At 39.2% G+C, this 15,139-nt stretch overlaps 1 protein-coding gene across 1 annotated transcript; it reads right to left on the bottom strand.

Annotated features, from left to right (window-relative positions):
- Positions 1–6,425: 6,425 nt before the first annotated feature.
- Positions 6,426–12,817, bottom strand: hand2 (heart and neural crest derivatives expressed 2). Its single transcript, XM_084930069.1, has 2 exons — positions 11,700–12,817; positions 6,426–7,543 (listed from the first exon to the last, which is right to left on the bottom strand). Exons 1-2 carry the CDS (start codon positions 12,312–12,314, stop codon positions 7,421–7,423), a joined length of 738 nt encoding a protein of 245 aa, XP_084786195.1. The 5' UTR covers positions 12,315–12,817; the 3' UTR covers positions 6,426–7,420.
- Between the last annotated feature and the right edge of the window lie 2,322 nt (positions 12,818–15,139).

The raw sequence follows: 15,139 nt of genomic DNA, 5'->3' as shown, positions 1-15,139 counted from the left end.
ATGGAAAGAGATATAGTCTAGTGTCATTGTGGAGAGTGAAGCTTGATGAAACCAACCCATTACTGTGGGTGTAATGTAGAGTGCCTTAATCCAGTTAATAAATGATTCAAAGAGAAATTTCCAGTTAAGTCTGTCAAATGCTTTTTCTGCATCTAATGGTAAGATTAAGGTGTTAGATTGATTGATAAGTGACACCTGAATTCAATTAAAAAGCTTGTGAGTATTGCTGGATGAATGTCTAATTGTAATAAAGCCAGACTGGTCAGGGTGAATAAGAATAGGTATGACTTTAATTAGTCTAGATGATAGAACTTTGCTTATTATCAATATAACTGACAACTTTTACTGTTGTTTTTTCTTTATTCTCTTAAATGATCAAGCTATTTGCTTGATTTATTTTTGTTCTGGAACTTGTCATGTCTTTTGATTTATTAGATCATTAAATTTCATTTTAGATTTTCTTAATTCACAAAGTACCATTTTTAGATTGATTAGTGAGAATGAGTTTTCTAATTCTGGTTTTTAATTTCACTTCCTGTTCAATGTCAGTCATTTTTTCATATGCACAATATGAAATGATCAGACCCCTTGCCGATTTCTCAAGGAAGTGCTGGAAAGATGTTTGGAGAATCAGTTATTTCCAGATTCCCAATCCGTTTCTAAAGCATCAATAAAAACTTGGTTGCTAAGCACAGACTTCTTGAAAATTCATCCGGTAATTGCGGTTGGTAGTTTTTCTTAAAATGACCAAAAACTAGGGAATGATTGCTGATCATCTTTGAGCGAATTCACCTTTCTGAAAGGGAGTGTGTTGCTAACAATAAATCTGTTCTAGTGAATGACTGATGTGCTGAGAAATGTATGAATATTGTTGTTTATGTGGATAATGAAGCTCCCAACTATCACCAAGTCCAAAATCAGACATATGTTGTTTTAAAATGAATGTTGACTGCGATGTTCTGGTATTGCTAAGCTAGGTAGGTTATTAATTAACTCCAATTATTAAGAAGAATTTAGGGGGGGGGGGGCATCTTTATTGGGACCATATAAATTCGCTGTCGTCAGGGGAAGATTTCAATAAAGATGCTGATAATTACGAAACATCTTTCTGGGTCTGTGATTGTGCTATTACGAGCGGTGAATTTAATTCTGTTATTAATGAAGACATCAACTCCTTTTTTCCTGGCGTTATACTTGGCAGAAAATACTCAGAGAAACAGAGGACACTTTCAATACTGTGCCTTTTGCATCAGTTAAATGGTTTTTTTTTTAATACACATATATCTGCTTGAAGTTTGCTAAGGTAGTTTATCACTTGAATGCTTTTTGCCTGATTTCCGATACCACAAACGTTCCGGCTGACCAGCTTAAGTGACAGCATTCCTTATAGGGAAGAGAATATGTAGCGTGGGTATGCTTGTCCAAGTGAGAGACAGTATTACATGATTGAAAGTTAGTTGGACAGATTTAAAAGTGGCTGAATGGAGGGTAGAGAAAACACATAATATGTAGTAAGAAATAAAAGTGAACATAAAAAAGGTAACAGAAATACATAACAACACATAAACATTGAGCATGATCAAAAAGAAAGACTTTTACAATGTAGCAGACAAATGGAGACTATGGTTTAGATTGTACATCAAACCAACCGAGGGGTCAAAGTACCCATTAATATAAAGTTTATCAAATGAAATGACAGCTTTCATTTTCTTATCAAGGTACAGGGAAAAGGCATTTGCACTGTTCCAGAATGTTCCAGAATTTCAGAATGGGAATTGATCATTTATCCAACATTGTGTTCCTTTTTTCTTTTCCTTGTTTTTTCACCAACTCCTGGTGTTTAAAATGTTAGACTTTTGCAATAATTGGGCTTGGGATCTTTCAGTCTTTTTTGGGTTTGCAGTGGATTCAGTCAAATGTAACCTTGGAGGCTGATCTTCACTTGATCTTCAGATCAAGTCATTTAAAACAGTAAATGGCCTGTATTTGTATAGTGCTTTTACTAGTCCCCCCCTAGGGACCCCAAAGCACTTTACACACCCAGTCACACACTGGTGGAGGAAAGCTACAGTTGTAGCCACAGCTGCCCTGGGCCGCACTGACAGAAGCGAGGCTGCCATATCGCGCCATCGGCCCTTCTGGGGCGGTAGGTGAAGTGTCTTGCCCAAGGACACAACAACCGAGACTGTCCGAGCCGGGGCTCGAACCGGCAACCTTCCGATTACAAGGCAAACTCCCAACTCTTGAGCCACGATCGCCCGAAAATGCTCTCATGCTCGATAGAAGAGTGATGGGAGGATTCCACAATATCAGAGAAGACGAGATTGTCTCTCGCTGAGCAAATTTGTAGATCAAGAACCATTTGTTTAAATTGTGTCTTTGGATGCTGTAGTTATTTTGTCTGTGGGAGTTTTGACCAAAGCTTTTAACTGTTTGTTGTCTTCAGTTACAGTCAGTATTTGCTTATGACAAATGTTTTATTTCTTGGAATTCTTTGAGTAGCAACTTGAAAACGGGGATTCTTGCATTTAGAGTTTTCAGGTTCTTGTCGATGGATAAAAGAATATCACTGACCTCTGAAGAAAAGTTTGATGGTTCTGTCTGAGTGGGTGAACTGGTAGATGAGTCTGATGAACCAGGTGTTTTGAAGAGAGAGTGGAGCTTGTTGTAACTCTATGTCTTTTTTTCTTGCCCGTTGTGGGGAGTTGGTCATCACACCCAACAATATATTGTTCCAGTTTGTCCAGTTTGAAGAAGTAGCAGGAGAAAATAATGATCTTCTTTAACAGTTATTTTGTTAAATGAATTTATTCTGTTGTACTCAGTAACTGTTTATGTCTAGCAACAGTGGCATCTTGGATCACACCAGGTCTTGTGGGAACAGCAATCAGAAAGCTTTGTGTCATGTGTCAATGTGTGGCTGCACCCACTTGCAGACACCCAGGCAGGACTGAACTCAGAACGGCTTTATTGCTGCAGCTCGAGGAGCAAAACAAAAAAATACCAAAACGGAGACTAAACAGTAATTAAGCACTTACTGGTTAAAAAGCTGCTGAACAGGGAACACACGGGGAAAGTATGACGACGATTTGACAAAGACCAGAGGGAGATGCAGGCAGTAACCACACAGGAAGGAATCGGGGCAGAGAAGAAACACCTGGGGAACATGGCTGAACGGAATCTAACTGACAAGAGACGGGAAGCAAAACTGAACATAATGCACACGGGACAAGAGACTATCAAACTAAGACAGGAAACATAACAAACTCAGAGACTCAGGCTCGAGACACAAACTGGAAACAGGAACAAAGTAACAGAACACAAAGACATGACTAAAAGAGGACACAAAACCTTAAACAACTAACTAGGAGACAGAGCACAAAGAAAGAGAGACATGGAGACATGACAGGAACCAAAGATGAAGGTAATTAGATATCACTAACTGAGAACACAGAAAAAACTAAAAGACCACAGACTATGAACCTAATATGGGACTGTAAGCTATCAGACCAGAGGTAAGACAAACATGGAGAGTGAGTGACATGAGAGGGGACTAAAACTGTTACAAAACCAATGACTAAGAATATAAATAACAAAACTCAGAAGCAGAAATGAGAATGACATTAAACTATGAAGGCTAAATGTCAGAGCTAGAGCCCAACTTATTTCAAGCTGAAAATATACATCCAAAGTCACTAAAGTCAGAATACATAACCTAAAAAGCTCCTAACAGGTAGCTGTAGCTCATGCTTGGTGAATAAACTGAATTTTATACTCAAAATATTTCATTTGGTTTGGGTGAGAAACTGCTTTCAGGGAGGAGGACACATGGCACCTGTTCACGTTTTTGTTTTTAAAGTATTATTCACTTGCAATGAAATGACAGTAAATGGCCAGACAGGAAAATTAGAATTGTTGGTCCAGGCTGATGTGACCATCTCAGAATAGCAGATCTTACAGAAGGGTGTGATGTCTACTGCTGAGGACAGATGCACTGTAGAATAAGACACACTGAGGAAGTGGACATAATAAAAATGAAAATTTCAAAACCACACCACGTCATGATCGGTGCCAAAAATGTTTCATTTCCCATCCATCCTTCATTGCATTTTTTTCATTGCTGTGATTATTTATCAGAAATATTTTCAAGGGCCTTGGCATATGTTAAGAAGTATCTGCCCAGCAATGATGATTGACCACATGTTTTGGAAGGTCTGGACAGGTCCCTTAATAAATGAACTCATCATTTAAAAATGCACCTTGTATTTAATCTGGTTATGTTTGTCAAATATAAACATTTGTTCAAATGAACATGTATTTGTGACAAATATGCAACAAAATAAGAAATTAGGAAGGTGACAAAGACTTTGTCACAGCACTGTACCAATGCATGCTGTCATGGTGGCAGAAATGTGATTCCTTTGTTGTTTTTCAAATACTTGTGCACTTAAACTGAAAAACAAACAAAAAACACATCAAGCTGGAGGTGAAAATGTGCCAAACCCAAACTTATTGTGTTTTATCTCTTATAGCTGGTGTAAAAATCATTATGAAAACTTCAGTGCTTCATCATAAAGTCCTTACAATACTTGTTTCATATATAATAGCATCAGCACAGAAGGAATATCAAAAGTTGTACGGTTTTCATGGGATGGAGTGTGTGTTTGTTTGTGCCCAGGTCACTGCAGGGTCATCTCTGTCTGATGCTCACTAATTACGCTCTTTGCATTCTCCTGTTTTCACCCAACGCCAGACTCAAGCCATTAGAGTTTGTATTAGTTTTCATCAGGACCAGAAAAATCCTCTTTTTTTATGGCTATCCCGATACACATACTAACCAGCATACCAGATAAAGTCTTGTCAGTAGATGGCTAACTGACAGCTCTATCAGATCAAAATGTGAAGATTAGGAACCGTGTCTTATGGCATCATGTTTTTTACCTGCTAACGTGGTAGTTATCTGTAAGTGGACGTGCCAAATATCCTCCGGCATGATACTCCTGTAGTGCTCCTGGAGAGTAGAAAAGCGCTATATAGGAATCAGTCCATTTACCATTCAAGTTGATAAATGGACCAAGTTTTCTTGAAAGTGTCTTTTTCCAAACAGCTTCCATAGTACTTCTTGTAATACTCCACCTGGGGCTTTATGTTACTTCTTGTTCATTAAAGGTCAGCGTGTGGTAGATGCAGTCTCCTTCCATTAGCAGAGCAAGGCTAAGTTGAAAAATTCCAAAATATAAATCAAACTGTCTTGTATGAGATCTGAATGATTTCTTGATGATTGGAACAACAATAAATGCCAGAATGATGAAGAATGATGCTCAGTTTCACATGACTCTCCGCCTTTCAGGAAGTTCATCAACCTCCGTAATACTGCGATTGTTCAGCAGCAAAAGGAAAACGTTTTTCTGGCTTTAATGATTAACAAGCATTTCAGCCTGTTGTTTGTTAAAGCATTTCTAGCAGCAGCATTTTATTATGCAGAGCGCAAGAAGCTAAAAAACGGATTAAAGCCCCGCCTTAGCTTTAAATGAAATGTTGCATTTTAAAAAATGAATGTGTTCTGTTCTTCACAACTTCCCGCTACTGCCTGATCAAAAAATCATAGTTTGTCACAGCAGGCTGAAAACACAGCAACAAATTAATCAGCTGTCCAGTGAAATATGACAGTCATGCAATTAAAACAACGTAGCCTCCAAAGAGAACAATTTTAGCTCTCTTTGGAGGCTAATTTTGACATAACTTTACCAAACACAGTCTTGGTAGTGGGATTAAACAATGTTCACTCCTGGCCATGAACATGCTCTTAGCTTTAATTGCTTCTCCATTTCTCAGCGCAACAAGTTTGTTGGCTCATAATGATCCTTATTATAGAGCAGTTATTTATGCAGAAATTCGAAATAGTACTTGTTCAACTATCAGAGGATATTTTTCTTCCTATCTTTTTCTTTTCTGTGTTTGTTCCTTTAATGTAAAAAGTAAAAATGTGAGGATGCAATTATTGTTTTCACTACCCAATCAGCACCTAACCCAGACATAAGTTGTTTTTTATTATTTGCTCCAAGAACATTTTTCAAATGTCAAAACATGAGTACTCTTAACAGCATGGGGTCAAGGGTTATGATTACTTAGCCCTCACAGGATTTAACCTTCTGGCCTGATGAAGAGCACTAAAACTGGAAGCCAACTGCAGTGTAAATGTATTTTGTAAATAAAAAGGGCATTTACCCAAATGTCTTGCTTTTAAACTAAGAAAATGAACACAATAGCAATGCTACTAAGCTCAGAGTGAGAAAAGGCAAAACACAAGTTTTCATAGTCATGTCACCTTTAAACCATTGACAAAGCTAGATTTGAAATGTAATAATATCATTTATTATATGAGAGAACATTTCTTGTTTTTGCCTTTGAATAAACCTGTTGACATATTATTAAATTAGCAACACTGAATTTCCAATTTTGCTTTTAGTGTTACTTTCCTTAAAACCTTTGTGCAGTCTGACCAACTGAGAGTCAACAATCAACCCAGTTACCAGGTGGTGGTTTATTCAAATCGTGACACTGTTTTCATGACACATAAAGCATTACTTAGCTCCCCAGACATTTTGACACCACAACGTGGACACGTCGTCATCTGCCGTGACGACATTACATTTACAACAATAAACTGTAAGAGAAAGACGGAGAAACAGAAGAGATCTTCACATACACCTTGTCCTGTAACCACAGATACTCTGTAATATCAGACACAATGGCTGTTTGTATCCTTCCAGAGGTCACATTGCACATAAATATTTTTCCTTAAATAAAGCAAACACCTCAAGACCCTGTGTGTGAATCTGTGTATGTGTTTGTAATTTTGTGTAATTCTGTGTGTGGGAGTCGCACACGTCCTGGTATGATCTGGTAGAACATAACTCAGCGGTCTGCGCAGATGGACCACTCGTTCACTCCACCACACCGAGTCCAACAGATGACCTTTCACGGATATCAAACATGACCACTGACAAAGCAGCCTGTGGTTCGTTTGTGGACCTTAAGTTAGAATATAAAGTGGGATTTTGCTGATTGATGGTGTGTATGTGTTTGTATGTGTGTGTGTATATGTGTGTGTGTGTGTGTGTGTGTGTGTGTGTGTGTGTGTGTGTGTGTGTGTGTGTGTGTGTGTGTGTGTGTGTGTTAATCCTAAATTACAGCAAACTGTCATTGCCTTCGCGTCACACCTGAACAGAGCCTCACGCAGCGTCTCTGTATAGCTACTGTTTGTGTGGGAAGTCGCGACAACCTTAGGAAGGCAGGACGACTCCCGTTTCAGTTCGCCTGAACGCTCTCTCCTATTCGCAGTTCTCTTCGACGACCGAGCTTGAGAAAGGAAGGAGTGCTGTCAACCTGCGACAGGAGACATTGAGGCAGAGACGGACTACTGTTTCAGTTCCAGAGCCCAGACATGCTGAGGCCATCCCGTCCGGCCCTTACTTTTCTTATCGCCCGCTGACGAGGAGGACGACGAGGAGTTGGAGGACGAAGTCTTCGAGATCTCCACCTGTAAAAACATGAAATTTATCCTTATTATTTTATTTATTGATACATCTACTCTTTCTTTCGATGCGCAATACTTCAGACTACTACAACAATACCGAACGCACCAACATTTTATTGATGTCTTGAATGTCTTAAATTGTAGGTAGCCTATGTCACTGTAAAGTAATGACAACGATGAGAAATAACCCAGCTACTGTGTACCACGCCGGGACAGTGTATTAACGAATGGGTGGAATAGCCACTGTTAACATGAATAAAAATAATAAAAATAAAATAAAATAAAATAAAATAAAATACATTTAAATAGGAATTCATATTTATTTTTTATTTTTGTTTTTTCCAACTAAGCTTGCGTTTTCAAAAGCCCCAAACGCTGCCCGTTATGACGTATTAGGCCTGATCAAAATAAGTTAGAATATATATATTCAGAGTACAACAGCAATATAGTAAACAGAAGAGCAGTTAGAAGAATAGACTTTGATATGTTGGTAAAAATAAATAAATAAATAAATAACCACGTTCGCGCAAATGCAGGCACAAAGTGGGGAACAACAGAGAGAAACTTTCGTTTCGAGGTTTCGTTCATCCCTTACCCAGGCCTTAGGGTCTTTGTTGTCTGTTTTTCTTTAACAACGACGACAATAATAATAATAATAATAATAATAATAATAATAATAATAATAATAATAATAATAGACCTCCTTAACAGGCCAAATGAGATAATCATTTTTTAATGAATGAACGACGTCTATGTAATTGGGATACTGTACATCTCAGGGGAAAGAATCCAGTGCGAATCATAAATTGACTCTATCTGTAGCAATGAGCGCTGACGACTCCTCAGTCCGGCTTAATGTTTTCCCTCTTACATCAAACTCCATAAAAACGCGACACTACGCTTTGAGCGAAGACAGCCTGCTCTAATTCTGCAGCGGTAAACCACTCTGCAGCTTTAGTACACACATAATCCACCAACCTCGATCCATCCTACACAAGAGGGGAAAAGAAACAAAGTAACTAGTTCTGAACTCGAGTGATTACGTGAAGCCGTGGCGTTCAGACCTTTTTGAACGGCTTTAAAACGCCACGCAGAGAATATAAAATACAAGTCAAAGAGGACAGGCCACCTGCAAACCCCCGAGCTGAAATAGAGGAAGTGATTTTATTCTTCAGGCAAAGTGACAAATTTTAATATGCAACTATGACTATGAATTTTTATATTAAATAAGTAAAGAAAAAGAGAATTCGTATTTCCAAACAGCAAAAATTACGCTAACAAAACATCAGAATTTGTCTCCAACTCTGAGTTTGGGTGTACTCTGGTTAGACAAAGAAGTACTTATTGGCAAATATTGCGTTTTGTTTACGAAATATTTTGTTTATGCTCTCTCTCTCTCTCTCTCTCTCTGTCTCTCTCTCTCTCTCTCTGTGTGTGTGTGTGTGTGTACCAAAGGTAAAATAAACAATCATACAATGACCTAATACGTGAAAGCAAAGGCCTGAAAAAAGTTAATCCAGCATCCAGGAATTTTATTGTTAACAGACTATATCCTTGAAACTAGCGAAACACAAACTGAACTGAAAAAAAATCCTTCTGTGAATTGCATTATATCCAGATCTTAATTCCCTATTTTACGCACTGCAATGTAAACTTACAAAACAACAACAATAAAACTGAGTTTATTTCCTCAAGACCGGCCACTCACCCCTCCCCCTTATTTGCAAGCTTAGATGTCTGTCCTCTTAAGGACGCTTTAAATTGTCCTCTGGGTTTCCCACTTTATTATTAATGGAAGACCAGGCTGAGGAACAGAAGCACCATTATGTTAGTTCACCGATGTAACATAGTGATGCTTCTTCTTATTAATTATTTTGCGGACTTTTTAAAACTAATTAATGGATTCTGTTGACACGTAGGATATAATTTTATTCAGCTGTAGTGTCTCTGTTGGGCTGTGAAAATGTGCATTCAGCCCAAGCCAGGAGTCTCATGAGAGAGCTGACATGAGTTATGAAGTGGACTACATTCTCTTTTTGAAATATGAGGGGGAAAAGAAAGCTCTCTGGCTTCAATTATGCACCACACTTCCTATAGACAATAGACAGGAAATTATTATTCTCCTCCAGTCTCTTCTGTGGTATTGTTTGTCTGCTGAACAAACAATACCACACATGGCCATCATCCACACTCATCTTCTCTGCAGGACAAAGCTCAGTGGTCACTCTAAGAAAGGCAACTTGTTGTGCTGATAATATTTATTCTGACATAAATAAGCATTATAAACAAAATGCAGAAGCATGAATCAGTGACATAAGCTATGACCATATAAATATAAATACGATGGCCTCCGTTTGATATTACTATGTTTTAAATGGCCAGATAAATGCTAGTGTGTGTGGGGGTCAGCTGAATGCAAAAGGCAGGTAAAAATCCGTTGAAATGGGATTAAAACTGTTGGATTGGCCAAACAAATAAATAGCAAACAACTACACAGCCCTCTAAAGCTGGAGCCATGGCTTACATCTGGGCAGTGCAGCCAGAGCTAAAAGTACCAAAAGTGACCAAAAGTACATAACGTTACTGGCTGTAAGGATGATAGTGTTCCAGGCATAATAGTGGTTGGTCTGTATGGCAGCACCTGGCCCTCCTGGCTCCAAACCGTCAGAGAATGGCAACCAGCTTTCTGTAGACTTATTTCATGTATTTGTACTCTATCACAGTGTTGTGTACAATCTTTTTGTATGTTTATGATGATATATGTTTTTGCTTGAGTGAACAGTGCAAAAGAAGTCATGTGGCTATTACAAAAATATGCAAACACTCTTCAATTTTACTATTTGCTCTCAGTTTATTGGCTATTTCAGCAGCCCATCTCCAAATAAATGTTGCTCTCTGATTACCCCCATTTGTGTACTGTGTAATTCTAGCACACCATAAGCCTGTGCTGCTGTTTCCCCTTTCCCCTACCACAGTAGATTTTGGCTTGGTCTCTGCCTGTTCCCCACCCCACTCACTCATCACAGGACTGTAGAGACTGTTTTGGATGTCTAAATGTCTACACACTTATACAGTAGTATAAGTATCACGTCTGCGTGGATAAGGGATGCGTCTTAATGCTGGAATTTAAATTCAGTGCAAATTAATATACACCGAGCTGATAACAGCTCTATCTATCCCCTGCTTGCCCGCCAGTCCATTAGTTTTCATTCAATATGCAAAATATTCGCGGCTTGTTGGTGAATCTCGGTCAAATTGCAGCAGACAATTGCTTAAAACTTTATTTACGGTGCCACTACTGTTGTTGTTAACTGAATTTATCACTATTATTGTAGAGAACATTAAATTTAATAGCCGTAAAATATAGTAACTATGTGCTGATGCCGCTATATGAATAGGCTGCTGTGGAAAAAACATATGGGCACTCGTGCAAAAGCAAAAAGTACAATTTTAAATGTGTCGATTTTACTTCACATCATGTAAAACAACCCGGAGTTAGATACGAAAATATGTCCCGTATTCTATAAATTCCAGACTATTCGGAAGTTAATTTTACACAATTTTTTATTTCTGTGGAAAGTAAACGGCGTGACTCAGTGTTTTAAAAGAACTATGAACCTTCAGTAAATCCCACGATGCACAAAATGAATGTTTATTGTCTCCTGTCAGACGCTGCCTACCAACAACGTGTTTAAATGTCTCCTTCAATGATTCATCTTTGTCAAATAAATCGATATGAAATAATTCAGTGTTAAGAGTGAATCAAATTTGTGAACTTAGGTAATTTGTTGAGTCGAGTAAAAATAAACTCATTTAATTCGTCTTAAATATAAGGTCACCATTGGAAATGATTTATCCATTTGGTTTGTAAAAAAGAGTGTCTTGCTTTGCCAGATATATAGTACAGAATTCTAAATCTGTAATTGCCTGTAATTATAATCCTTGGCGATTTTAAACTGTTGTTACTTTTCTTCGAAAATAACTCTAAATTCATCCTGCCCACTCCAGCATTAGAACCTTCCTTTAATAATTACTTTACTAATGAACCAGCTAACCAGAGACAATACTATATGTGTACTGTTTGCGTTAAGTGATTATTATAATGAATACCTTTTAACCTCATTTTCACAACAAATAGTGGCCGTAGAGCACATCTTACCGCCTCTCTTTTCCGCCGTTCTTCCCGAGCCTCCGTCTTTTTTAGCTCGGCCTTGAAAGCCTGAGTGTCTCCGTGTTGTTCGTCCTTGTCTAGGATGTCCATTAAGTAAGAGATGTAGCTGGTGGCCAAGCGCAGCGTCTTGATCTTGGACAGCTTGGTGTCGGCCGGGACGTTAGGGATACATTCCCTCAGCTCCGCGAAAGCTGAGTTAATGCTCTGGGTCCGCCGCCTTTCCTTGCGATTGGCCGTTGGTCTTCGCTTCACGGTCCGAGGATGAGTGTGGTGATGATGGTGCATACCGACCGTGGTTCCGTTCATCGAGATGGTGCCGGGTCCTGGAACTAACCCTCCAGGCCCATAGTAGTGGTGATGGTGTGGGTCCAGTCCGACGGTTGACCCACTGCCGCTGTTGCCATGGTACTCCGGGCTGTAGCCGGGCGCAAGGCTATACTCTGTAGGTGACATATCCGCGTGACTTATCAACCAGCTTGTGAAGTATGGTGGAGCACCGGTGTCTTCGTGACACCGACCGGCCGCCGCCGCATGCAGCGAATAGTGGTGGCTGTCGTGATGGTGCATGACCGGGTGGTGAGGGAAGCCCGAGACAAGACTCATAGTGACACACAAAAATACGCACTCGGGCACGCGTGAGCGCCCCCCACCCCCAACGCGCGCGCACACACACACACACGCACACACACACACACACAGCGCGCGCGCGAACAAGTCCTTGTCAGATGCTGCAGCAGCAATCGCACCTTCGTTAGTCAGCAGCGCTCAGAGTAGATGTCTGCATCCTCAGTTGATTCCCCGCGGTCGAAGCCAATCGCTTCCGACCATAAGGGTCGGTATTCCGTGCGACAGTACACTGGACCCGTCCTAGCGACCTGTCGTGAGGCCTCTCAGTTGTGTTGAAACGACTCCTCCTAAGACATTTTCCTCATTTATCTTCTCTTTAAAAAGTCACAGCAGAACTTTTTAGGTCTCTTCTTTTACTGGCCACTCAGTGCGTATTCCTCTTCTTCACCCCCCACCCCACCCTGCACGCCATTTAATCTTTCTCGAGACAGTTGTCAGCTGTCAGGCTCAGGGCAGTTTGGCAATGCAAGACTGGTCTGTTCAGGCACAGGGTCACAAGTGGCTAGTTGATACTGAACTATTCTAAAGCCAGCTTGTCGGTGAGAGAGAGGGAGAGAGGGGTTCATTCACCACGTCATCTTCACTACCGGGGAGGAGAAACTGATTTCACTGCCTCAGTCAACCAATGGCGAGCCTCCGCCCCTTGCTCTGGCCCCGTCTGCAGGCTCTGTTTACTTCACTTTTATGTCAGTGGGTCTGCTAAGTACGTATGCTGGCATACACAGATGCGCGCGCGCGGTTTACGTTCACGCATGCAGAAACCACTCCAAAGTCAAGAATACAGCGATGCTGATCCAGTTCTTGTTTCTGTTATCAAGAGTAAGGCTGCAATATGCAGACGAGATAGCCCAAACTCTATGGACCATATATGCATTTTAATTCACTATTTAGACTGTTAATGTATTTTCAAACGTATTTAAGGAAACATGTCAGCAGTGACAGCACGCTAAAATTCTCTGCTGCTGACATTAGATTAAGAGGCCTCTACTATTCTTTAATATGTTTTGGGGGTGTACGAGACTAGCTTCATAGGTCCTGTTTATAAAAATAATAATAATAATTTTGAACATGATTGGTGTTCATGTTCATACTAGTTTTAATTCAATTACGCAGCATATTATAGTGATTCTAGACGAGTTAAAGTATCTTTCACCCTCTTTGAATTCAAATTTATTCCAACACTCAGCAAGCGTTCGGGAGTACCTGCTTATAGCCTATATTTCTGACAGATCTCATTTGAGTTGTGTATTCGTAGTTTTATAATACGACGTAGCGCATGATTCGGCTAACGAAGCAGCGGTCCGCATATCCACATATGCATATAAATCTCAACATTATAGTTTTATGTAGGTTTTATTCAGGTCTATATTTATTAAAGCAGGAAACATTGCACCCACATTTTGGTTGCAAGTGTTTAAAAATTTCAGTCCTCACTGCTTACTGAAAATGTATTTATTTATTTATATATTTATTTCTTTATTACGCAAATAACCGTTTTTTTTTTATCGTATATTAATAAAACGTTAAAGCGATATAGTTAAATCTAAACACACTGAAATGCATTTAAGTTTATTTTTTCAGATCTATAATTAAAGAAATTCATTTCGTTTACTGAACCACTGAAGGACTCAATATTATTATTATTAATTAATTAAGTAATTAATTAATTAACAGTAATCTCTTAATGTATCTCTCATTGTAAATAAACAGCCGGTAAAATATCAGGGCGAGGTGACTGTGACTGGACCCAAAGACGCGGCCTTTTCCAAAGAATACAAGTGGAAAGATCAATAAAAAAACAAAGTCCCTCTTTTTTGGTTGTGAGTTGGGGTCTAAGAGGTCCACATCTTTATTAATTCGCTTTATTATGCCAGCGAAGTTCAGAGTCATCAATGACTCTGAACTTCGCTGCCGTTCATCAATCATTTAAAGAAAACGCTATATACAACATCTGAATATGTACACGCAATTTACCGCTATTTTTTAAATAGTTATTTATTTATTTACTTTAGCTGAAGAGAGACAGTGGGGGTGGGGGCTTTGTGTGTGTGTTCAGTACTTAAGGCTGTGGAAATGCGTGAAATAAACACCTGAAATAAAATGAACTGGTTAACTGGGTGGGGCTACTGTCAAATGATTAACTTAAAATACTTGGAAAATCTTGCTGGCAATATAAATTTGTAAGCAACTTCAGATAATTGTAAGATTGTAACTGTAAGATCTCTAACAACATTTTCAAGACCTGCAGCATCTCACTCAAGGACTGTGATGCAGACACATACACATCATTGAAATCCATTGACTTCATGCGTGTGTGTCTGAATGCTTAAACGTTAACCTCCACTAGACCACTACTTACTTAGTTGAAGTAAGGTCGTTGTTAATGATTTCTGGCGCTGTAAAATGAAATGTTTTGGGGTCCCAGCAACACAGTAAGAAAATAGCAGCAGCACTGGGCAGCAACATGTTGCAGTGAAGGTCTTTTCCTTCTTTGTGACCATAAAGTAAACAGACACAAGAAGGAAAAGAACTGTGTATGTCTAATATGCATATAACACACTAGCACACATAATGCAAGAGAACTCTTTTTTTTGACAGTCGCGATTCGATACTGTTGCTCAGGTTCATTTCATGAGTGTGAACAATGGCTGTGAAATTAGGAGTTGCCCATGCTTGCTTCCTGGCAACCTCATAAAATGGAAAACGCTGAGTTGTGACAATAACTTTCCTTATTTAATCCAAACTATGACCTTTCATGAATGTAACCAATCAGTTTAACCAATGAGCCTGAGAAAACTAAA

This window comes from Perissodus microlepis, chromosome 6, assembly GCF_051167445.1.
Source record: "Perissodus microlepis isolate ML-2025 ecotype Zambia chromosome 6, ASM5116744v1, whole genome shotgun sequence".
Classification (NCBI taxonomy): domain Eukaryota; kingdom Metazoa; phylum Chordata; class Actinopteri; order Cichliformes; family Cichlidae; genus Perissodus; species Perissodus microlepis.
The sequence above is the reverse complement of the archived record's forward strand: the minus strand, read 5'-3'. Positions and strand labels throughout refer to the sequence as shown.